This window comes from Alexandromys fortis, unplaced genomic scaffold (assembly GCF_014885135.2).
Source record: "Alexandromys fortis isolate MF-2015 unplaced genomic scaffold, M_Fortis_MF-2015_v1.1 scaffold_10, whole genome shotgun sequence".
Lineage (NCBI taxonomy): Eukaryota > Metazoa > Chordata > Mammalia > Rodentia > Cricetidae > Alexandromys > Alexandromys fortis.
Window position 1 is genome coordinate 13,821,150 of NW_026067895.1, and position 25,684 is coordinate 13,846,833.

A 25,684-nucleotide genomic window follows, 5' to 3' on the forward strand; every position below is an offset into this window, starting at 1 on the left:
GTTACATCAACGTGAGTCCTCATTACCCTCTATGCACACATTCCTAAATTTTTATTCTAAAACTAATGCTTATTGCGACATTTGGTCATTATGGACGAATAGAGCCATCCCTAACGCTCTGATACAGTTAGAGAAACTGTGGTCTATTGCCAGGATAGGGTATTATAAGTGTGAAAGTAAAATAGTCACAAACAGGCTGCTGCATCTGTGAACGGAGCAGTGTCACGCTGGGTAAAAAGTTAAGCCCTGAAAGATGATATACAACACAATGTCTTTTTCATAATCTCTTACTCACACCCTGAAATGTATAAGGTCAAACTGAGATAAGCAAGAGATTGAGAGGCATAATTCAATATCAGTTGCTCCTGGGAGGCAATACACGTGTCAATAGTCACGTGTTGTGTTCAAATTTTTGGATAAAGGGTGGCTTCCCAGATGCTCGCTTTTGTTGTTATTTTGAGACAGGGTTTCTCTGCGTAGCCCTGGCTGTCCTGGAACTCACTCTGTAGACCAGGCAGGTCCTCACAGTCACAGAACTCTTGCCTACCTCTGCCTCCTAAGTGCTGGGATTAAAGGCATGTACCACCACCGCCCGGCAGATGCTCACTTTCCTACATGAATTGCTTTAATAACTCTTCTTTTTTTAAAAAAAAAACTTTATTTCATGTGCATTGTTGTGTGTCAGAACCCCTGGAACTGGCATTACAGACAGTTGTGAGCTGCCATGTGGGTGCTGGGAATTGAACCTGGGTCCTCTGGAAGAGCAGCCAGTGTTCTTAACCACTGAGCCATCTCTCCAGCCCTTAATAAGATTTTTTTTTAAGTTGTTATGTTGTAAAATATACTGAAGACACTGAAAATCACATGAAGCTAATTCAAACTTGACACAACTGAACACTTCGGAAACATTCCCAGATTGGTTAGGAGCTCCCCAGAAACTTAACCTGCTGCAGCCCAAGTAAGCTTCTCCTCGGAACACTCCTCATGGCTTTATTCTTTCCGCCCTGAGCTTCGTAAAAATAAATGGCTACAGACTAATAAGAGAAATCTTTGTAAGCATTCAGATAGTATGCATTCTTTGTAGATTGCAATACAGCAAATGTTAGTAGCCCTAATGTTTAAGTGACTATATATTCCAACTGTTGTTTATTTCCCGAATCCCCCCCCATTCATGGGCATTGCAGTTATTTCAATTTCTGGGTCAAGTGTATTATTTCAAGACCGTAGAGAAACCTGACTCATTCTGATTCCACGAGCCATTAATTAGTAGCTCTTTCCTTATATATATATATATTCAGTAGATACACCATCTATATAAGTTGAATGGAATGCTTAGGGATACATTTTCACGCTAAAAGTATTTAAGTTTACATAGAGTAAAATTCACCCTGTCACTAAAAGTCTGTGTATTTTGACAAATATACAGTCGTTAGAAAGGCCTTTGACCATCTAAATGGGATCAGATGCTCCTTATGTAATTATGCCTTTGTTGTTATTAATAAATATATTAATTATATTGCTTACGGAATTCACTGTGATATGCCCGCACACGTGTTATAACATATACTGTGGATACTCTTTTGCCATCTGGCTTCCTTCTCTTCATGTAAAATGCATTAGAGGTTCGTCCATGTTGCTGTCTGCACCGACAGTTGGTTCCTTTTTGCTATTGGATGGTGTCCTGTTGTAGGTGTGTGCTGCAGTTTGCAGATCCACTTCCCAGTTGAAGGGCATCGGGGCTGTTTCCCATTTGTGACAAGTTTAGATAAAGTTACTATAAATGCCTGCAAATAAGTTTCTGTGTGGACATACATTTTAATTTTACTGGTTAACTATATTGAATTTCTAGACCCCGTGGCCACTGTAAACAAATGTATAGGAAACTTCCAGAGCTTTCTGTGCCAACTTGACATCGCCACCAGCAGTGTCTGCGATTCGGTTGCTCCTGGTATTGACATTACTCTGTTATTCCATGTCATCCCAACAGATGCATAGAAACACCTCGTTGTGGTTTTGGTTCACAGTTTTCCAGTAACCAATGATGTTAAGCACATCCTAATGTGCTTATTGGCCAGCCATTCTTTTTTCTTTTGTTTTGTTTTTCGAAACAGGGCTTCTCTGTGTAACAGCCCTAGCTGTCCTGGAACTAGCTCCTCCTTCAACCCTCCCCCAAGGTCCCCATGCTCCCAATTTACTCAGGAGATCTCGTCTTTTTCTACTTCCCATGTAGATTATATCTTTGTAAGTCTCTCTTGGTGTCTGCATTGTTGTCTAAGTTCTCTGGGATTGTGATTTGTGGGCTGGCTTTCTTTGCTTTATGTTTAAAAACCACCTATGAGTGAGTACATGTGATAACTGTCTTTCTGTGTCTGGGTTGCCTCACTCAAAATAATATTTTCTAGCTCCATCCATTTTCCTGCAAAATTCAAGATGTCATTATTTTTTCTGTTATGTAGTACTCCATTGTGTAAATGTACCACATTTTTCTAATCCATTCTTTGATCGAGGGGCATTTAGGTTATTTCCAGTTCTGGCTATGACAAACAAAGCTGCTATGAACATAGTTGAGCACATGTGTTTGTGGCACGATTGAGCATCCTTTGGATATATATCCAAATGTGGTATTACTGGTTCTTAAGGAAGGTTGTTTTCTAATTTTCTGAGAAATTACCACACTGACATCCAAAAGGACTGTACCAGATTACATTCCCACCAGCAATGCAGAAGTATTCCCTTCTCCCCACAAACTCTTAAGCATAAGTTGTCATCAATGTTTTTGATCTTGGACATTCTTACAGGTGTAAGATGGAATCTCAGAGTTATTTTGATTTGTATTTCTCTGATGACTAAGGATGCTGAACATTTCCTTAAGTGTCTTTCAGCATTTTAGATTCCTCTGTTGAGAGTTCTCTGTTTAGGTCTGTGCTCCATTTTTTTTTTTTTTGGACTATGTGATCTTTTGGTGTCCAATTTCTTGAGTTCTTTGTATATATTGGAGATCAGACCTCTGTCTTTTACCATTCTGTAGGCTGTCGTTTTGTCTTGTTGACTGTGTCCTTTGCTTTACAGAAGCTTTTCAGTTTCAGGAGGTCCCATTTATTGTTTCTCTCAGTGTCTGTGCTGCTTGGGTTATATTTAGAAAGTGGTTCCCTGTGCCAATGTGTTCAAGTGTACTTCCCACTTTCTCTTCTAGAAGGTTCTGTGTGGCTGGCTTTATGTTGAGGTCTTTGATCCATTTGGACTTGAGTTTTGTGCATGGTGATAGATATGGGTCTATTTTCATTCTTCTACATGTTGATATCCAGTTATGCCAGCACCACTTGTTAAATATGCTTTCTTTTTTCCATTTGATTTTTATTGCTTCTTTATCAAATATCAGGTGTTCAAAGATGTGTGGATTGATATCTGGGTCTTCTAATTAGTTCCATTGGACCTCCTGTCTGTTCTTATGCCAATACCACTCTGTTTTCAGAACTGTAGCTTTGTAGTAGAGATTGAACTCAGGGATTGTGATGCCTCCAGAAGTTTTTTTATTGTACAGGATTGTTTTGGCTATCATGGTTTTTTTTTTTTTTTTTTTTTTTTTTTTGCTTTTCCATATGAAGCTGAGTACTGTTCTTTTGAGGTCTTTGAAGAATTTTGCTGGGATTTTTGTTGATAGATAGAAAGATGACCCTCCTCCATCAGATTTTGATGAGCATTGCATTGAATCTGTAGATTGCTTTTGGTAAGACTGCCATTTTTACTATTTTAATTATGCCTATCTAAGAGCATGAGAGATCTTTCCACTTTCTGGCGTCTTCTTCAATTTCTTTCTTCAAAGATTTAAAGTTCTTGTCATACAAGTCTTCCACTTGTTTAGTTAGAGTTACTCTGAGATATTTTATGCCATTTGTGGCTATTGTGAAGGGTGTTGATTCTCTGATTTCTTCCCCAGCCCTTTTATCATCTGTGTACAGGAGGGCTACTGATTTTTTTGAGTTAATCTTGTATCCTGCTACATTACTGAAAGTGTTTATGAGTTGTAGAAGTTCCTTGGTAGAATTTTGGGGATCACTTATGTAAACTATCATATCATCAGCAAACAGTGAGAGTTTGACTTCTTTTCCAATTTGTATCCCCTTGATCTCCCTTTGGTGTCTTATTGCTCTGGCTAAGACCTCAAGAACTATATTGAATAGATATGGAGAGAATGGACAACCTTGTCTTGTTCCTGATTTCAGTGGAATCATTGGGAGTTTCTCTCCATTTAGTTTGATGTTGGCTGTTGGCTTGCTGTATATTGCCTTTATTATGTTTAGGTATATTCCTTGTATCCCTCCTCTCTCCAAGACCTTTATCATGAAGGGATGTTGTATTTTGTCAAATGCTTTTTCGGCATCTAATGAGATGATCATGTGGTTTTTGTTTTTCAGCTTGTTTATATGGTGAATTACATTGACAGATTTTTGTACATTGAACCATCCCTGCATCTGTGGGATGAAGCCAACTTGATCATGGTGGATGATGGTTCTGATGTGATCTTGGATTCAATTTTCTAGTATTTTATTTAGTATTTTTGCGTCAATGTTCATGAGTGAGATTGGTCTGTAATTCTCTTTCTTAGTAATGTCTTTCTGTGGTTGGGGCATCAGGGTAATTATAGCCTCATAAAAAGAGTTTGGCAATGTTCCTTCTGTTTCTATTGTGTGGAATAATTTGAGGAGTATTGGTATTAGTTCTTTGAAAGTCTTGTAGAATTTTGAGCTGAAACCATCTGATCCTGTGCTTTATTTGGTTGGGAGATGTTTGATGACTGTTTCTATTTCTTCAGCAGTTATAGGTCTGTTTAATTTGCTTATCTGGTCTTGATTTAATTTTGGTAAGTGATATTTATCCAGAAAGTTGCCCATTTCCTTTACGTTTTCCAATTTTGTGGAGTACAGGTTTTCAAAATATAACCTGATGATCCTCTGTATTTCCTCCATGTCTGTTATGTCCCCATTTTCATTTCTGATTTTGTTAATTTGGATATTCTCTCTCTGCCTTTTGGTTAGTTTGGATAAAGTTTTGTCTATTTTGTTGATTTTCTCAAAGAACCATCTTTTTGTCTCATTGATTCTTTGTATTGTTTTCTTTGTTTTTATTTTGTTGATTTCAGCTCTTAATTTGATTATTTCTTGCCATCTAGTTCTCTTATGTGAGTTTGCTTCTTTTTGTTCTTAGAGTTTTTAAATGTTTGTTTACTCACTGGTATGGGAGTTTTCCAGCTTCTTTATGTAGGTGTTTAGTGCTATGAACTTGCCTTTTAACACTGCTTTCATTGTGTCCCATATATCTGGGTATGTTGTGTGCTCATTTTCATTGAGTTTTAGGAAGTCTTTATTTTTCCCCTTTATTTCTTCCTTAACCCATTTATGATTCAGGTGAGCATTTCCATGTGTTTGTGTGTTTTCTGGAATTAGTATTGCTGTTGACTTCTAATTTTAAATCATGGTGGTCTGATAAGGTACATTGGGTTATTCCATTTTTTTTTGTATTTGTTGAGGTTTGTTTTGTTACCGAGTATGTGATCAATTTTTGAGAAGGTTACATGAGGTGCTGAGAAGAAGGTATATTCTTTTCTGTTTAGATGGAATATTCTATAGTTGTCTACTAAGTCCATTTGAGTCATAACATCTGTTAGTTCTCATTTCTCTATTCATTTTTTGCCTGATTGACCTGTCCAGTGGTGAAAGGGGAGTGCTGAAGTTTCCCATTATTAGTGTGTGGGGTTTAATATATGATTTAAGCTTTAGAAGTGTTTCTTTGACATATGAGGGTGCCCTTGTATTTGGAGCATAGATGTTCAGTACTGAAATTTCCTCCTGATGGATTTTTCTTGTGACTAATATGAAATGACCTTCTTTGTCTCTTTTGACTGATTCTAGCTTGAAGTCTATTTTGTTAGATATTATGATAGCTCCACCCACTTGTTTCTTAGGTCCATTTGATTGGTATATTTTTCCCAACCTTTTACTCTGAGATGATGTCTGTCTTTGAGGTTGAGATGCATTTCTTGTATGCAGAAGAGGGATGGATTTTGTTTTTTTATCCAATCTGTTAGCCTGTACCTTTTTTTATAGGTGAGTTGAGTCCATTTACATTAAGGAATATTAATGACCAGTGGTGGCTATCTCCTGTTAATTTAGTTTTCATCATTGGTGATGCTAATTTGTGCATTTTTTCTTCCTTGGGATTTGCTGTAATGAGATCATTAATTGTCTGTGTTTTTGTTGATGTAGCCATCATCCTTGGGTTGGAGTTTTCCTTCTAGTATTTTGTGGAGGGCTTGGTTTGTGGCTAGGTATTGGTGAAATCTAGTTTTGTCATGGAATATCTTGTTTTGTCCTTCTATGGTGATTGACAATTTTTCTGGGTATAGTAGTCTGGGATGGCATCCGTGGTCTCTTAATGTCTGCATAATTCTTGACCATGACCTTCTGGCTTTCATTGTCTCCAATGAGAAGTCAGGTATAATTCTGATAGTTCTACATTTATATGTTACTTGGCCTTTTCCCTTTGCAGCTCTTAATATTCTTTCTTTGTTCTGTATGTTTAGTGTTTTGATTATTATGTATTGAGAGGATTTTTTTTTTGGAGCCAGTCTATTTGGTGTTCTGTAAGCTTCTTGTATCTTCATAGGCATATCTTTCTTAGGTAGGGAAGGTTTTCTTCTATGATTTTGTTAAATAAATTTTCTGTGCCTTTGAGTTGAACTTCTTCTTCTTCTATACCTATTATTTTAAGATTTGGCCTTTTCATGGTGTCCCATATTTCATTGATTTTTTTGGTTAAGCTTTTGTTAGATTTAATGTTTTCTTTAACTGATGAGTCTATTTCCTCTATTGTATCTTCAGTGCTTGAGAGTCTCTCTTCCATTTCTTGTATTCTGCTGTTCATGCTTGCATTTGTGGTTCCTGATCTTTTTCTATAATTCCTTCAGCTTATGTTTTCTTTATTGTTAGTATTTCAGTTTTCAAGTCCTGGAAATTTTGTTTTATATGTTTGATTTCTTTTTCTTGGTTTTCTTTAAGTGATTTGCTGATATCTTCCAATTTTTCGTTTGTTTTTTCCCTCCATTTCGTTAAGGGAATTTCTCATTTCATCTTTAAGAATTTCAAATGTTCTCTTGAGACTATTTTTTAGATCATTTTCTTCTGGTTCATCCATATTTGGTTGTTCAGGTCTTGCTGTTGTAGGGTCTTTAGGTTTTACTGGTATTGTGTTGCTCTTTGTGGTGTAGCATGTGTTCTTACCTTTTCTACTCATCTTTTCCTCTAATAGGTGTGGTTGGGGCTGTCTGAGATTCTGTTGAATAATCTTCTAGGTGCCAGTGAATCCAAAGCTCAGATTTGGTTGTTCCTCGTGGTACAGTCAGTGTCACAGTTCTAGTTACCCGGTTGGTTACTCCTGTTCCTGGAGATAGCTCAGTGCTCCAGTGCTTTGCTCTGCTCCCTTGCAGTTTGCTGTTTCAGGCCTACTTTGGCCTAGACTGCTGGCTTTGATTTGTTTCTGTAAATCCTGGTCTGGATTTCCTCCTGCAGAAGTCCCTGGCTTGGAGTTGGATCTGTTCTGGTGGAGATCACTGACTCTGGGTCTGATTGCTGGCTCAGTCCTGATCTGCTGGTGTCCCAGGACTGGGTTGGCTCCAAGGACTGGATTTGCTCCTGGCCTCTGCTCCCAGTGGAGCTTGTTTCCTCGGGCCCTCTCTGTCCTAGGTCACTTTTCCATTTTTAAAATGATGTCTGTGCAGCAATGCTTCCTGTGGTCTAACTTAAGGGTGTCATCTTTCATGTCTCACACTTCTGACTCCACATCTAGGCTCTCAGCAACTTAAATAGAAATGATTTTTTCTGAATATTTTGTAGGTGTACATTTTATATTTGTAATTATCATCCATTTTGAGTTGGTGTTTGTAAAGAATGTGGAGTACAAGTTGAGACTCAGTTAGCTTTTGCATGCCAGTGCCCACTCACTCCAGCCCCATTCTTTTTGGTCTTTCTTTTCTTTATATGGAAGCACCTTTGACTCTTTGCCACAAACCAACAGTTCATAGTTGTGTGGGTCCATTGATCATTGTGTCTAGCTCTTTGTCAGTGTCTTCTTCTCTTGATTATTGTAAATTTGTTTAGGTGATTTAATTGTTTTCATCTTTTATTGCAAAGTCTAAAACTATCTTTTAATCAAGAGACACTTTAGAAACAGTGTTTACTTTTGTATTTGTGTCTTAGACAGAAATAAAACAATTTTTGTTATTTTTTTGAGACAGGGTTTCTCTGTGGCTTTGGAACCTGTCCTGGAACTAGCTCTGTAGACCAGGCTGGTCTCGAACTCACAGAGATCCGCCTGCCTCTGCCTCCCGAGTGCTGGAATTAAAGGCATGCACCACCACCGCCTGGCTCTTGATACATGCCACGTGATGGCTATCAACCTGAGGAGCTTTAGAACACCACGGACACACACGGTTAACTGCGTCTGTGAGGGCATTTACAGAAAGGTTTAACTGGGCAGGAAAGACTCACCCTGAATGGGCAGCACTATGCCATGGGCTGGAGACTTGGACTGAATAAAAAGGAGAAAGTGACTGAGCACCAGCACCCACCAAAGAGGAAAGGGTGACTGAGCACCAGCACCCATCAAAAAAGAGAAAGTGACTGAGCATAAGAACCCATCAAAGAGGAGAAGGTGACTGAACACCAGCACCCATCAAAGAGGAGAAGGTGACTGAACACCAGCACCCATCAAAGAGGAGAAGGTGACTGAACACCAGCACCCATCAAAGAGGAGAAGGTGACTGAGCACCAGCACCCTTTTCTCTCTGCTTCCTGACTGCAGATGCAGTGTGACCACTCTTGCTGCGTACCTTCACTGCCATGACGAACTGTATCCCTCAAACTGTGAGCCAGTGGAGGCCCTTTCTTTCTTACATGGCTTCTTGTCAGCTCTTCTGTGTCAGCACTGGAGAAAGTAAAGGAAATAATATACCAAAGGAATGGGATCTGGCCAGGACAGTGTTTCTGAAATGAAGGGTGTTCCACGCAATGCTCACACACAGGGCAGAACACAAGCCTTTTCCGAAGAACAGCGGCGGTGTGAAAAACCTTCTGACCCCATCTCACATTTCAAGTACACTATATAGGAAGCCAAAAAAAAAAAAAAAAGTAAACTTTTGTTGTTCAATGGAAAAAAGTTCAGAATTAGCCTAAAGAAGAAACTATCTTGGGAACTCATGCAAATGATTTGTTTTGTATTTCCTGGAGAGGTGACAGGTGCGAGCTTTCATCAAGTCCTGCTTGCAAATAAAATGCCAAGCTGACCGCAGAACCTTCAAAACGACTCCAGAAGTATCCAGCTGGGTGTCCTCTGACTGATAACTTCAAGAGTTCAGCTCTGGATTGGAGCCTAATTTAGTTACTGCATGGTGCATGAAATATAAACAAAACACGTTTACCTTAATGCAAAGCCCAAAGTTCACCTCTCTCAATCACAGATGCTGTCCACTCATGCTGGTAGTAGCTGCTAGAGTCATAGCCGAGAGGCATCACGAGCAGACAGTGGAAAGTGCGTTGTGCATAGAGATCAACTTGAATTCCGGTTCCGTAGCCACCCCTCGTCGGCCTTACACAAATTTACCCTTTGTAAAGTCCCAGTTTCCTGACCTGTTACATATGGACTGTGTCTCCCAGTTTGGAGGGTTGGCGGAAGAACCAGTAAGATGGGAATATAAGGTTCCTTTAGTGTCGGGATCCTTAAGAAAGGTCAGTTACCACTCTTTTCCCCAGCTACAGTCCAAACGCACCAATGCTGTAAGTCTGCCTCACAGATCCTGATCCTCTGGTTTGGGGCAAGCCTAGGCAAGTTGGAATTAGTGCTCAGGTGAAGCTGAAGGCCGTGTTTTGGATGGCAAGATGGTAAAAGGTGTTTGCAACTGCAGATGTTCGATTTGCCTCACTAGAGTTGTCCAATACAGTCTGCACAGTAGAAACTCCCAGGAGAGTTGGCAAAGGGTGTCTGCTCTACTCCTATGAGTACTACTTCTGAAGAAGCCAAATTGGGATTTGAGTGTTTTAAAAAGCCTTTGCTATGGTTTGGTTATGTGTTCCTCAAAGGTTCCTGTGCTGGCCCTTAGCCTCCAGGGCAGTGGTGTCACCTTGGTGGGAGCTTTAAAAGGTGGGGCCCAGAGGAAGGTAATCAAAGCTGGAGATTCCACACTAGTGAGTAGACAACATCTGTCTCTGAAGAGTGGGTGATTATAATGGGATGCCACCTCAAGTCTATGGCCTTCTTCACCCTGTTGGGACACAGGCAGAACTGGATGGTTGCACCGAGCTTCCTGGACCCTTCAGCACCAGAATGTTGAGCCTCACTGTAAGGTTCCCGAGTCAGGCAGGCTGAGGCCTTCTGCTTGGTTACTCTGATGTGCAAAAGCCTTGAGGGGGAACTCTTCACAGACTTGATGATGGGTGTTTTCATTTCCTTTGTCAAACGAAATGGCACAAAAAGCCCAAGGCGAGAGTATTTCAAAGGTATGCTGTACCTCCTAATCCACCCATTTTTTTTAAAAAAAAATGTGAATTTATTAATACCAAGAACAGGAAGAACAAAGGAGGAGGAAGGAGAGAATATAAAAATTATTACTCACATATGTGCCAAGACCAAGGAAAGCGCTTTAAAAATCTGTGATCTTTTCAGTTCGCACAAAAGGCCTCCAGCATTTTCCATCATGGCAAAAGTGAGGCTCAGACAAGTCAGTTCTCTAAAATAACGTGTGATGTGCAGAGCCAGTTCATGCATGGCCTACGTTTAGTTACAGCAATAAAGCCCGACGTGATGGCCAAAATAGCAAAATCTTGGCATCTGGCTCTGAAGTGCTGTTTTTTTTGGTGGCCTTGTTGTCGTTGTTTGTTTGTTTGTTGGATGCTATGTGGAAATTCACATGACTTATGCTAAACTGTGTCCACTGTCCTGTGCTTGTCAAATGGCGTTCACGGAGGTGTGACACATTTCAGAAGAAAGCGTCCTCTCCCGGTGCAGTCTGAAACTCGTTCGAACGTCGGAGCGCAGGAGTAGGAAGGAAATTGTGCATCTGCACTGTACTAGTGGGAGCTACACGTGGTAGTGGCTTCAGTCTATATAAAAATCATCTTAACAGATTTTTCCTGGTGGCACGCAGAGAAGACTGGCCATCCCAGTCCAGAGCTCAGTTCTCATGAGGGCTCCCTGTTCTCAGAGTCCAGGGGAGGCCTGACCATGGTTATAAAATGCTGTCTGGTTGTATGAGTGGGCATGTCCCGTGGAACTGTAACAGCCCGGGCCACCTTGATTCGCAAAGAAGAATATAAAGAATAGAGACCCAGATAATTCTAAGGCCATTTCCTGATGAGTACTCAAGCCCAAGACTTTGTACATCTTGGAAGGTATAATTGAGTCAAAATTAGTCAAAATAACAACCCTCAGTATTTCTGAGGCATTCTAACACATGATTTATATTGGTTAATTGCCCTTGCCTCTTATGAAGGCTGGTCTCCAAATGCCACCTGTCTGAAGGTAAAACATTTTCCTTCTAAAGCTGGAGGTATCTACTCTACATGGAGGAGGGGAAGGTTGAAAAGAAAAGAGAAGCCACATGTTTGTAAAACGCAGGGCAGGCTGTGATGGGGAAGTTCTGATGTGATGGGGGAGTTCCAGAGGAAGTACAGACGGTCTGTCTCTCATGAGAAGAAAGTGCAGCGTGGCCTGGGGTGTTGCAGTTCCGTAGCTGTCAAGTCCCTAAAGCTTGTGGTTTCAGCATGCAGTGCATGGAGTCTCCAAAATGGAATCACACAGGAATTCCTGAACGACAGCATCCTTTTACACAATACGCTCCTGGGGTCTTCTCGGCCTGATCCGGCAAGGGCGTGCGTGATTAGCAATGTTTGGCAAAGGAGCACACACCTTAGAGCCTTTCTCCTGGCCTCAGGCTGCACAAACAGATGCTGGTCGTGTGTGCACCGTCTCTGTGCCACGGATCTCCGTAGAAAGTACATTCATGTGCTTGCTGTAGTGAAGGCAGAGAACTGAGGGAATAAACTCGCCAGCCACTTCTGGTAAGGAGCATTTGGGCGTATCACTATCCAATATGTTGGATGCTAGCCAAGAATTGCTGATTCGTGTGATCTCTTGCAAAATGCACCTTGTGGTGAGAAGTTAAATATAGCCAGGCTCGTAATCTTTTCCTTCACTACTCTCCCCTTTGCCTCCCCTGATTCTCCATAGCTGAGACCAAGGTGCTAGATACTAGGAAAAAAAAAATACCAAAGCAAACTTAATCTTATCATTAACTTCTAAGGTTTGAAGGATATCAGGAGGAAAAACTTGGATCAGAAGATACTTTTAAGCTGAGTATGGTACCATACCCTGGCCACCCCAGCACCCCAGAGGCTGAGGCAGGAGGGACTTGAGTCCAAGACCATATGGGGCCAGGCAGCAAGGCCCTGTCTCACAAGCAAAGACAATCTAAGGAGAATGGCAGTGTGAATCACCAGCCAGCAGGAAACACAAATTCCTCATCCTATAGAGTCAGGTCAGGGAATGGACAGCCACCCTGGTTAACTAAGATCCTAGTTCACCACAGCTGTGCTGCGCTCCTAGCACCTGAGGGCCTAGGAGGCTGAAGCAGGAGTCCAAGGTAAAAGCCGGTCTGGACTACATAATGAGACCCTGTCAGTGAAAGGAAGCAAAGAGGGAAAGGAGGGAGGAAGAGAGAGAAGGGAGGAAAGAAGGGAGAGAGGAAAGGAGGGACAGGAAATCCTGGCTAATAAAGAATGTGTGCCCATCCCATAGATGGATTATTACTTTCCCAAGCATTAATCCATCGCCTGGAAGAACGCTTTCTGAGTGCCTGTTAGCTGACAGACAGGGGTGGTACATGTGTTTCACCTTGTCCAAGTTCTCCCACAGAACCAAGAGATAGATACTAACCTCATTAAAAGAAAACGGACAGACTCATGGAAGTTCAGTGCCAGGCCCCTCTCAAAGGCTCCTAACTGATCTGGACACTGTTGGGATTTGAGCCCCAGCTCACCTATCCCCACAACTATTTGATGATCAGATTATTTGATTGTATGGATGGACGAGAGATCTATTGACTATAATTCGATCCAGTCTTGTGCAGTGATTCAGACATGATTTTAAGACCTTTCCATACCTCCATCGTGAGGGTACCCATTCAATACTGGTGGATACAGCTTATAGTTTCACACATCCTGTATACACAGAGACTGCCTTCCCTGTTTGTGCTACAGGGGTATTTAAATTAACTCAGCTTTTAAAATACAAGGTTGCCTGTATAGGCAGAAATCCAGTAAAAGGCTAGTAAAACAGAGGCTGGGTACAAAACCAAATACTTTTAAGTTCTCTGCAGGTGCTATTCTTCGTGAGGGCTCCCTGCCTTCAGGAAAAGAACCATCCATTCTAAAGAGTAAGCGTCTGGTTAGAAAACATAGCTGAAGGACTGGAATCAAATTTCTCCAAATTCAGCTCCCTTTAGCCTTCGGTTCTTCCCCCCATGAAATAGCCTTGCATATCTCTGGTGAGATGTGTCTCATGCTCTGGGAAATGCTGAGAATAGAAGCTACAGCTTTTCCAGTCCAGCGCCAATGAGCCCTGAACTGCAACCATATTAACTCTAACTCCTGTATTCCCTGGACAAAATTATAAAATCCTAATGACAATACATTCAGGTCAAGATTACAGTATTAAATAATACAGTTATAAAGTACTGTCCGTGAAACTTGGCCTGTAGTAGTTACACATAGTTCCATTTTTTTCCTTTGACTTTATTGATCCAAAATAGTGACTATCTGTAGTGGGTTCGTATGACGTGGTGATTACCAGTCAAAGAGGGAGACATACTGCAGTGGCCTTAGCTGTGAGCTCTTAGGCAGGTAGGTTAGCCTCTCTGTGCCTCATTGCATTTTCAAAAGGGCAGCAGCAATGTGCCCATCTCACTGGCTTCCAGGGGGGACTAAATGAGATGCTGTTGTATTTAAGAGCTCTGTAAGAGTTGGGTGTTGTTACTATCCCTGGCTGGAGGTGGTGATATTTGGCAGAGATAGGTAAAAATTGATTTCATATGAAGTAAAGACAATCAGCCCAGATGATAAGATATAATGACAATCAATAAAATGGAAGTGGCCCTCGATGGTGGGACAGCCTATGGCCTCACAAGAGGAATGCCCTGGACTGACGGCAGGCTCTGAGGTGGGAGATGTTGGGATGAGCAGGCCCGTCATCAGAAGCTCCTGCTGGGGTATTCAGGAGAAGCAGGAGTGTGTGTGTGTGTGGGGGGGGGGAGCTGAGTGGCTGGGAATGTTCAGAGAAGAAAACTGCCTCAGCGAGCTGAGACAAGAACGCCACTGTCTCATTACGGGATGCGGGAAGGGAAGTGAAGAGTCATGCAGAAAGCCCAGAGAAAGACAGGGGTCTCCCGGAGGATGATGGAGGGGCGGAGCTCCCATTCTAGAAGAGCTGGGATGTGACAGGATTCGAGCAAGCTGTCTTTCCCTTTCAGCTTTATTCACGGTGACGGTCCCCAAGGAAGTGTACACGGTAGAGTTTGGCAGCAACGCGAGCCTGGAGTGTGATTTCGACCACCGGGAATGCACGGAACTTGAAGTCAGTTTGCAGAAGGTAGAAAACGATACCTCTTCGCCGAGTGAGAGAGCCACCCTCCTGGAGGAGGTGCTGCCCCTGGGGAAGGCCTTGTTCCACATCCCCAGTGTCCGAGTGAGGGATGCAGGACAGTACCGCTGTCTGGTCATCTGCGGGGCCGCCTGGGACTACAAGTACCTGACAGTGAAAGTCAAAGGTGGGTGTTTGCAGGTCTTCGCTGGCGGAGGGTTGTGACGGCTGCACGCCATAGCATGCTGCTCTCAGTAGCTCAGTTGAAAGAGGATGCAGTTGGTTGTTTTTTTACCCTTTTGGCTCTTTGCTCTTTTGAGGAGCCCACCACTCAGCTCTCATATAAATCACACACATGGAGGCTTATTCTTACTTAAGAATGCCTGGACTTGGCTTGCCTTATTTTTAGCCAGTTTTTGTTAAACTAACCTGTCTACCTTTTGCCTCTTTATTTTATATACCTTTCTTCACTTCTTACTCCGTGGCTGCCCCATGATATCCTCCTCCCCCTCCTCTCACTCCTCGATCTCTTCTTCCCAGAATTCCCCTATTCCCTTTACCTGGCAGCTCACCTATGCTTTCTCCTGCCCTGCTATTGGCTGTTCAGCTCTTTATTAGACCAATCAGGTGTTTTAGACAGACAAAGTAACACAGCTTCACAGAGTTAAACAAATGCAACATAAACGAAAACAACATATCTTTACATCGTTAAACAAATATTCCTCGGCATAAACAAACACATCTTCAGCTAATGTTCCACAACAGAGGCAGCTACTTCAAAGCGGGCAGAAAAGGCACCTGAATGGAAATATATTTTGATATCTGCTGTAAGTATAGGTAAAGGGGTTAAAGTAGCAGACACAGTGGGGCTAGAGGAAGCCAGGCAAATGAGAGGACAGCCTGCCTCATCCTCGGCTGGACTCAGACCCCTCTTGTGTGGGAAGCAATGGTCGTCATGGAGGGACCTGTTGATTCCCACAGACTCTAAGAGAAACATATGTAGGCGTGTCAAGGTCTTCACGGTCCCCGATCTCTTTCCGAAACTGATGAACCTGAGAACGTACCAGCCAGACAAAGCTTTTAGGGTTACCCTGAAACACCCCATCTTTCTACTGCTTTCTCCTTCTTCATGAAAGGCCTGCCTCCTTTCATCTGTTGCCCCAAGGCTTAAAAGCTCCACAGCGCCAGACAAGAGTAAAAAGGAACCACCAGGGCCCACAGAGCCACGTGGCGGCTGCCTGCTACATGGCAGCTAACAAACGCTTTGCTTCCAGCAAAACTGAAGGATGATGAGGACCCTCATGTAGAGATAACCACTGATGATCAAAAATTAGCGGTCTTTGCCTGATGAACCGTGTCTTTCAAATTGCTTCCAATTCCTACCAGCTGATTCATGTGAACAAGGATTCATTAGTCCTTTTAGCTGCAAAAATTAAAAATACAAATAAAATTATTGTTGACTTCTACCTCATGGTAGAATAGTTTTAAACTTAATCTATATGCATTTTAAGATCGATGAATAACTTGAATGATACATTTCCAATACACTTTTATTTTTCCCACACTTAATAATTGCCAGTATCCAGAATAGTTTACATTTTGATAATATGGGTTGATAATAGTAATGAAATCACATTATAGAAGAAAACTTTGGACACCTGGAATCCCATAGTAAAAAGGAAAAAATTAATTTCAAAAGCTATATATATTTTGTTAAGTGTAAGACAGTTAAGGATGATAAATCAGAGACTATCAGATATATAAGTGTATTTGTAAGAATGAAGCAATTATTTGTTGAAAATATAAATATTTATAGAATCCTAAATACATATTTTCTTTAATATAGAAGCTTATGAAAAAGTCTAAGAATCAAACTGACACACAAGAAAATTAAGACACACAACTGCCATGATTTTCATCAGAGGAGTGTAAGCAGAGTGCAGTGTTAAAGACCAACACACGAAAGTAACTTACTGGGATGCAGAATCTCAGATCTGGGGCAGGGGAAGGATTCTACAAATGAAGTATAAGTAGAGGAAGGGTTAGTTTTCCTTTTAAATCTGGGGGATAGATCTGGACCATAGGTGTGTGACACCTTTCTCCACACAGCGATTCGTATTAAGTTTAGGGGAAAGTGTTGATTTCAAAAGCATAGAAAAAGGTTGCAGCAGACCGAAGAAAAGATCCAGAAGAGACAATGACTTCGGGAAAGCCAGGCTGAAGCCGTGTAACTAAGAGTCTATGACGGCAGGAGAGCGGCTGAAGCAGAGTAAGGTACACAGAGAAAGCAATGGGTGAACTAATGGAGCCAAGCCTCTTCCCTCTGCTCCTTTCCCCTCGGGGAACAAAGGAATAAGCCTGTTGGAGTCAAGAACGCAATGTCCCGACTTTCCAAGAGGTCAAGCTTCTGGAATTACAGTCTGACCCTATATTATTCTGCAGGCTGCTTAATGGCAGATTGAAAACAATCATCAAAGATTTATTTCAGTGATTTGAAGTTTTCCTGGAACCTCTAAGACAAAACACATAAGAACTACGTTTTCCATTTCATTTGCAGTCACTGTAATGATTAAGATAATAATGCTGTATGCACAGTTTGTTCTTATCTCACAAGTGGTATGGAGGCTGAGAGACGGGGTCAGGGCACTTACTGTGCAAGTGTAAGGATCTGAGTTCAAATTCACAGCTCCCACGTTAAGAACAACGCAGACCTGTGTCCTCAACTCACTGGCCAGTCAGCCCAGCCAAAACCGTGAACATCAAGTTAGGGAGAGACCCCGTCTCAAGGGAATAGAGTGGAGAACAAGAAAGATGATCAGGGTTTTCTTCTGATTGTCACATTGTCGTGTCCACCCTCACACACACACGCTTACAGAAACATACACCATATATGCCGCATACACCACATTTCCCCCAACACAGGCATACCCACCTGCACATGCACAGGCTTACAGAAACATACACCATATATGCCGCATACACCACATTCTCCCAACACGGGCATACCCACCTGCACACCCATGCACACAGGAACATATACCACATATCCTTCCCCCAACACGCACATACCAGAGATATAAAAACCATGAAATCTGTAGAAATCTAAAGTAGAAAGTATTCCTCCTTTTAATGTTAGAGACTGAAATGTCAACAAGGGACCAGGGGAATAGTCACATTGGCAATAGCACCAAAGAAGAAATAAAGGAAAAAGTCGGTCCTGTGGAACCCCCGGAATCATCACTTGACAGACTCTTCGGTGAGAGCTGGTGCCAGGAATGAGATGGTTCTGCTGCTAGAGACACCATCAGAGCAGAGATGGAGGGAAATGTCCTTTAATTAATAATTAGTTTAAGCTGAGAGTTTGGAAGATCATGTCACCAGCCCTTGGCTAATGCCTTTCAGATTCTCAAGACCAGGTTCTTAGCCACGGGGCTTATTATGTCTCTTACTCAGCCAGACAAGTGTCCGTGAGATGATACTGAAGACATGAGAATGAGCTTCCCAGTGGATGTTTGGTTACTTATTGTGCTCATGACAAAGACATCCTCTGGGGGACGTCGGAGCTTCTACTTATAGAAGTAGTTAACTACGAGTTAGGTAGCTAACCGATTGCCAGTATGAGAAAAATAGACATATCTTTGCTAGAGATAAAAGGTGGTGTTTTCGCTTGGTCTAGTCACAATGGAAATCAGAATAAAGGTTCCCCAGAAAACTAAGAATAGTACTATCGTTAGATCCAGCTATAGTACTCCTGAGTATACATTCAAAGAACTCTAAGTCAGAGCACTGTAAAAATACCCACCGTGATTATTGTAGCACAACTCACAGTAGCCAAGTCACAGTCTGGTTGCCCCCAACAGATGAATGCACAGAGAAAATGTAGTATACGTGTTTAATGGAGTATCCGGCTATAACGAAGAACAAACCCTGTCGTTTAAAGAAAAATGACTGGAACTGGAAATCATTGTGTAAAGAGACATAACGGAGACTGGGGAAGAAATGCATCGCATGTTTGGTCTCATCTGTGGAATCTAAGGGGAAAGGGGACTGCCAGAGGAGAGGACACGGTGGAGATGGGGGAACATCACTAAGGGTAATGGAGGGGTGACTGTCATCCAAGAACAGTTAATGCATGTATGAAGATCTCAATACGATCTATATACAGTTTTTGTATGCCATACAAAGGATGGCAGGATCTTTAAAAGGCCACATTTCACAATGATAAGCATCAGCTCTATAGAGAGAAATGACTTCTAAATGTGTGTGCCTCTGACAGTATACTTCCATCACATTAAACATAGACCGGGCAGTTGGCTAGTCCTCCCTTGGAGCCCCCGCACAGTTGGCTAGTCCTCCCTTGGAGCCCCCGCACAGTTGGCTAGTCCTCCCTTGGAGCCCCCACTCTCAGTTATTTTTTTACTTTTTCTTTTAAATTATTTTCATATTTTGAGATTATAATTATATCATTTCAACCTTCCTTTTCATCTCACCCACCCATATACTCGTCTTTTTCAAAGTCATGTCCTCTTTTTTCATTGTTGCTACATATGTGTGTGTGTGTATACATATAGATCTCTGCATACACGAATACAACCTGCTTAGGCTGTACAATGTCACATGTGTGTTTCCAGGGATTTCCAGGGATTGGATAACCAGTTCGTGTTCTCTTCCTTGGGGACAACTTTCTTCCACTCTCGGCATTCCTTAGTTGCCTGTAGCTCTTTGTGTAAGGTTGAGGCCTCCTAGGCTTTGTCTTAATAAATCTCAGTTCTTCGTTCAAAAACAATTGCAAGACAAAATGGAGAAGATGACAGCGATAATGACAAATACGTGTATATGTGAACTTTTGATTCGTCCCCGCTGTAACAGATAGGATAAACTATGCAATGGAAGACTTGAACAACACACTAAACCGTCCTGACCTAATTGATGTGTCTAGAACACCAATCGCAGATTACCTGTTGCTTCTAGGTTCATGTCTAACACCGACCGAGGTAGTTACCTAGCAAAGTTGCTAGAACAGACACTTCATTGAGCAGGAAGTTGGAACTCTTCAACTTTTAAAACTGCTTCCACCACTGAAACTCTAAAATTTGTTCATCTTTTTCTCAAGAAAAGTCTGGCTTCCCTATTATGCATTGTTGGGGATGATGCCTCTATAGCCGCTTCCCACATGAAAACGAGGCTGTGGTAGCATCTTTGACGGTTTAAGGAACTGTCTTATCATAGCCGTTCGCTGTCACTGCTCAGCGTTGTGACACAGCATCTGACGTGAACAACTTAGGGAGGGTCGGCTTATTTGAGCTCCTGCTGTCAGCGGTCCCAGGCCATCATGTGCAGGAGGGTAGAGCACACCAGAACTCCCGTCACGGCTTGCTTTCTCTTTACTTTATCTGGGTCCCCAGCCCATGGGATGGTGCCGCCCGTGTTCAAGGTAGATCTTCCCGCCCGCTAGTTAATTCTCTCTGAAGAAGTCCTCACAGACACACCCCTGGGCATGGTTACCAATATCCTAGGAACTTCTCGTCCAATCAAGTTGACAAGATTAACCACCCCAACAACTGTTTTTACTTCAAGATTGCTTTTGCTTCAACGATTTACTGAACATCTATTTAAGGAACTAGTTCCCATTTAATAAAAGCCAGTGCTTGCCTTCCCCCTCATCACCAAAAAGTGCACAGTTTATTGTCAACACTTCCAGCTATATACATGTGGTGTTACTATTTGTTACTTTCCAGATATGGCCTAAGATTGCTGGGTAGTCTTTGTGCCTTCCTCGCCCTCCAAATATCTCCTTTTAGTTTCAGATATCCATGCTCTAGAAAGTAGGGAATCTCATGTGAATAATTCATTCAGCATATACTGCTCAGAACATGTCTGTATTGAGAAGTAATAATAAATATGCCCAACTCTTAATTATTACAACTCATACATAGATCCTGATTTTCCTCTTCCTAATCTCAAAGATAACCGAGGGAAAGGGGAATTTTGAGTAAACTGTCTACTGGTGGTGTCTGAAAAAGTGATCTATTGGAGTTATTTAGTGGTAATCATGTCTCCGTCTTCCAGCCTCTCTCCACCCCTAGATTATGGGACAGTCTAGAATACAAGAAGCTGCAGAGTATGGCATCTTAGCATAGTTTGTAAGATATAAATATGCAGCCCTCCTATTTTCAAGCATTGGGTCTACCAGGCTTTGTTCTTCTGACTTTGAACACCATTCTCAACATAACATACCTGTCATCAATTAACCCCAACAAACGTTGGAGATATCAGTAAAGCATCTTCATTGCATTATATAAATTAAACTATTCAGTCTATGCAAAATAATGTATCTGGGACATAAAAAGTATTTTTAAAGTGTTATATATATATACATATATATTACCTAAGGTCATAGTGATCATTTTATTCCTCTTGCATTGAGTAGATTGCATTCTACAGCAATCAGAATAAAACTTCCTTTTCCCCCTATTTTCCAGCTTCTTACAAGAAGATAGACACTCGGATCCTAGAGGTCCCAGGGACAGACGAGGTGCAGCTCACCTGCCAGGCTAGAGGTTACCCCCTGGCTGAAGTGTCCTGGCAAAATGTCAGTGTTCCTGCCAACACCAGCCACATTAGGACCCCTGAAGGCCTCTACCAGGTCACCAGTGTTCTGCACTTAAAGTCACAGCCTGGCAGAAACTTCAGCTGCATGTTCTGGAACGCTCCCATGCAGGAGCTCACTTCAGCCATCCTTGGTCCTCTGGGTAAGTGCAGTACCCATTTCCTAGCCCTGCAATCAGAGTTCAGGTGAGAAACAGGTAAGAAGGTGGTATAGATCCTTCAAGAGGTCAAGGTAGAATATGGAAGAGTTACAAGGATAGACAGGAAAAAGATCTCTATTGAGCAAGAGTCTTCACTGTTGGAGAGGTTACCGGGAGAAGGTAGCTGTGGGGACAAACTTGTTGCAGTGCCGAATCTGAGCAGCTTCCAGGGAAGTCTGTGAATGGCAGACTCCCCAACCATACCTCAGGGCCTCCATTATGATGCTGGTATCTCCCATTGGCTGAACCGGGCAGGAGGTTGGAGAACAAAGACATCTTTCCATAGGTTTCTTCCAGATAGGTCAACATCTGGATCTCAGAGCATTGTGTTACAGAGCATAGCGTTACAGTGTAGAAAACAGTATGGAGACGCAGTAGAAATATCCCACGTGAATCATGTCCAGATCAGCCAATGAATAGCATGGGCGTTGTTCTGGCTGTATTGCTGGCTAATTGGGTATGTGGCATCCCTGAGAAACTGATCTCTTACAAAAAATCATTCGGTCTGACTGGCTAGTTTTAGAAGTGGACTTCATCCTTTTGAATTTCCGCACCAGCAAAATTTGAACCTTTTGGACAAACCAGTAACTTTTTGTGCCAGGTATGAACATTCATTTGATAACTACAAGCTATCCACTAGGAAAACAACCATTTCATAAGAGACAGAATTTTTTTTCCACCATGTATGTAGTTCTTACTGCTCCCATATCAAATTGCCACAAATGTAAAGGTTCAAAACAATAAAACTTTATTATCTTACAACTTCTAAGGGGTTTGAAGTTTAACACAGGTTTCACTGAGTTCTAGTAGAGGATCAGAGATGTTCTAGGAGATACTGCATTTTCTTGCCCTTCCCGACTCCATCGTCTATATCACTTGGCTTGTGACTGGTTCCTGCATCTTCAAAGACAAGAGTCACATCACCCAGCCCTCTGCCCCTTTTTATCGGACCCCCCTCTTTCTCTTGAGCCTTGGGCTTTATTAGATACTTCTATCTATGAGTCCAAATGGGTTGCGATTTTGTTGCTGCAGAAATCTAAAGGATGAGATTCACTTTCAGAACTAGCTAGCATGGCCAATCAAGTTCTGAATCATTGAATAAGAGACTGACTTTCTTGGAAATGTCACCCACCCAAGCCAGTGTACTGGCACCACAGCCAGCAAAACGACAGAGCTCCTGCTCACTTACAGCTCTGAAAAATGCTTCCAGCAGAAAATGCCCGCTTGGTCACTGTTGGGCAGAAGGGAAAACCCGCTCTGTCCTGGCAGCATTGTCAAGAGGATCATTGATCAGCAGCGATCCTCTCGCCTGGGCCTCAGGTGCTTTTCTACTTTTTTTCAGAGAATGCTAGTTTCCAGTTCTTCAGTTATATGAATCATTGGTTGGAAGGAAACGTAATTATGAAAGGAGTAAACTTTCTCTTTCTTCTTCTCTGGGGTTACTTAGAGCAGGCAGGGGAGGGGGAGCAGAGAGAATGCTCACCACAGGGAACTAGCTCCCATTCCTGTGTTTCTTCCGCTTAGATAGAGGGTTCCTCCCCCTCCCAGTGAGCAGCCCAGCCTATCTCCACCTCAGCACAGGGACTGATCTTGACTGCCTGAACAGGAATTGAGCTAGTGTTCTTCCTCCTGGAGTGGGACAGGTGGAGGACTTCTTTGGGTGGGCAGATGTCTGGGGGCAGCCTGGCAGATCCGAAAGGATTCAGGTATTCAGCAGGAGGGGACACCGGTCTTAAGCCAGGGAGAACTGACCCAAGAGAAAGCAACCGGTCAGTACGGGAAACAGAACGGACAGAAAACTCATAGAAAGACAGACAGACAGACAGACAGACAGACACACACACACACAGCAAAGACAACCAGGAGTAACGACTGCACATTCATAAACCTGACGGGATGGGGACTTAAGGAACGCCTCACGTGATTCACTGGATCAGCCGCAGCATCTGTTCACCCTCTCTTACGTGTAAGGGCATAAGGTGCCTTCACCAGTCTTACCTCCTGAAGTCCCAGACCAGGTGACTTTCTAATTTGTTTCCCTTTGAGGTGGAGATGTCAGACTCCTCCAACGCATTAGGCATCGATTGACCGAAGGGGGCCCTAGGGACCCCAGATTCGGGTTTTGCACCCAGAGGAGTCCCCTGAGGACAGCGCTCTTCCTCATTCCAAGGAGCTTGGAGACCCCAGGTATCTTGAGGTCTGGTCTCTGGGACCTCCAGAAGTGGTGTGGTATATCCACCAGCGAAGACTGATCAGACGTGGGCTTAAGCCAATAGAAATTCTTTATTAGCCAGTTGGCCGCTAAGCTGGGTGTTTAAGATCCCAGTGTAGCCTTGAGCCTTTTGCAGGGTGAGTTTTTAAAAAACAAAACTATACTCTGGGTTGACATACTTCAGTTAACAAGAGCAGTTAGCCAGAAGCAGAACTACAGAAGCCAAAAACCAAGGTTAATACATTTAGAGACTTTCCCAAAACTGTGGACTTGGATGGATCAGGTTTTTGTTTTCCTTTTGGCAGGTGGTAATGTCTACGTGCTGAGTTTTATGGCCTGGCTGGTACTTCCATTATGGAGTCAGCTGTGCTAAGGTCTGGGGTCTGTTACAATATCTGTCTCACTTCCATACCTTCTGCTGTAAGTTCCTTTCCCACAAAACATTATTTGCCAGGCCCCCGCCTATCCTGCCTCTAAGTCAGCTCACCCTGCCCATCAAGATCTTTTTATCCACATCACTTTCTTAAGATCTTTTATCCGCATCACCAGCTTGTTTTCCTCTGACCGTGTGTTATCTTTTCCCATTTTTTTATGTGTATTGTCCATGTGTTTTAATCGTTCACACGGATCTCCTTTACGTCCAGACCAGAATGAAAGCTGATTGTTTTGCCCATGAGGAGCGCTTGGTGAATGCTGCGGTGTTAGGTGGCAAACACCATCTTGAAGACCCCAGCTCCCTCATCTCAGGCCCTCGTCTGTGTAGACAGTTAGGTCACAGACAATGCCCTGGTGTGTGACACACAACAACAGCAGCGGGATAACCACAGTCACGCATACCCCCCCCCCCAAGGGATCCTGGCTTCTACTTCTTAAAGGCAGTGTCTGCTGACTTAGAACTCTCCTGTTTCTACTCATTCTCATAAACCAAGCGGTTCCCCCACTGCTGACCGCTGTGGACCACGTCAGACTTCTCCAGAAGTCAGCTAATACAACGATGCAGAAATGAGAGTTCGGGGGTGGGAGGATGGATGCCTACCACTCGGGACAGAAGGATGAACATACTGAATCTTGGCCAGAAGTTACAGAGTTCTCGGGTCATCTTCCTTCAGACACAGGGGCTTTCCTCAGCCAGCTGCTACATTTCCATTGGGAAATGTAACCGGGCTAGATTATGAGGAACTGTTAACTACCAGGTGGGGCTGGCAGAAAAGTCCTCCTGGCACATCTGGAAGAGAATTGAGGCAGCAGAAAAGAACGTGGACTCTGAAAGCAGACAAATTTGAAATGCTGCTTCTGCTGCCTCTTGGCTTCAGAACATGAGCATCCTGCGGGGCTGTCCTCACACACAGTCTCCCAGGGACACAACCAGAGTAAATGATGATATGTTTGTTAAAACGTTTCTGTGAGACTAAAGGGTGCAATGCAGGAAAACTATGTCAAGCAAGATTCCTGGCTTCTTTCTGAGCACCCAGGACTGTGGTAAGAATAGGACAGATGTTTTTCCCATTGCTCATCTTACCATTGTTGAAGAGAAGGCAGCTCTCTTAAAATAGCATAGGCAACCGTGTAGGCCAAGCTGACATCATGAAGAGGTAAACATGCGGTGACTCAAAGCAGCCGTGTGGTTTTCCACTGCCTAATACTCGGAGATAGAAATTGATCTAAGAGCTAAATGACTACGTTCGGTGAGACATTCAGTGACCCAGGTTATTTCCATCTTGCTACTTTGCCATTCTCCTGGACAGTGTCCCTGCCGACTCGTCAGAGCAGGGCCGTTGCCAAATCCACGTTTCTGCTTTCAGAGAGGAAGGAGCGGCGTTTTACAGTCAAGTTCCAGAAGACCCATTCTTGATCTGACCTTAGTTTATGTTCCTGACTCCACCTAAGTGCTGGTCTCTGGGTCTGGAAAAGCATCTTTGGGAACCATATCTAGTAATAGCCTAGCCCTGGGAGGGAGGGAGGGAGGGAGGGAGGGAGGGAG

At 42.8% G+C, this 25,684-nt stretch overlaps 1 protein-coding gene across 2 annotated transcripts in view; it reads left to right on the forward strand.

Moving 5' to 3' along the window:
* The window catches only part of Pdcd1lg2 (programmed cell death 1 ligand 2), a 63,411-nt gene that overhangs the window by 19,664 nt on the left and 18,063 nt on the right, over positions 1-25,684 (forward strand). For both annotated transcript variants that reach the window (XM_050160966.1, XM_050160958.1), the window contains exons 3-4: positions 14,573-14,869; positions 21,165-21,434. In XM_050160966.1, coding sequence (XP_050016923.1) covers positions 14,573-14,869; positions 21,165-21,434 — 567 coding nt within the window. The remainder of the gene's footprint in view (positions 1-14,572; positions 14,870-21,164; positions 21,435-25,684) is intronic.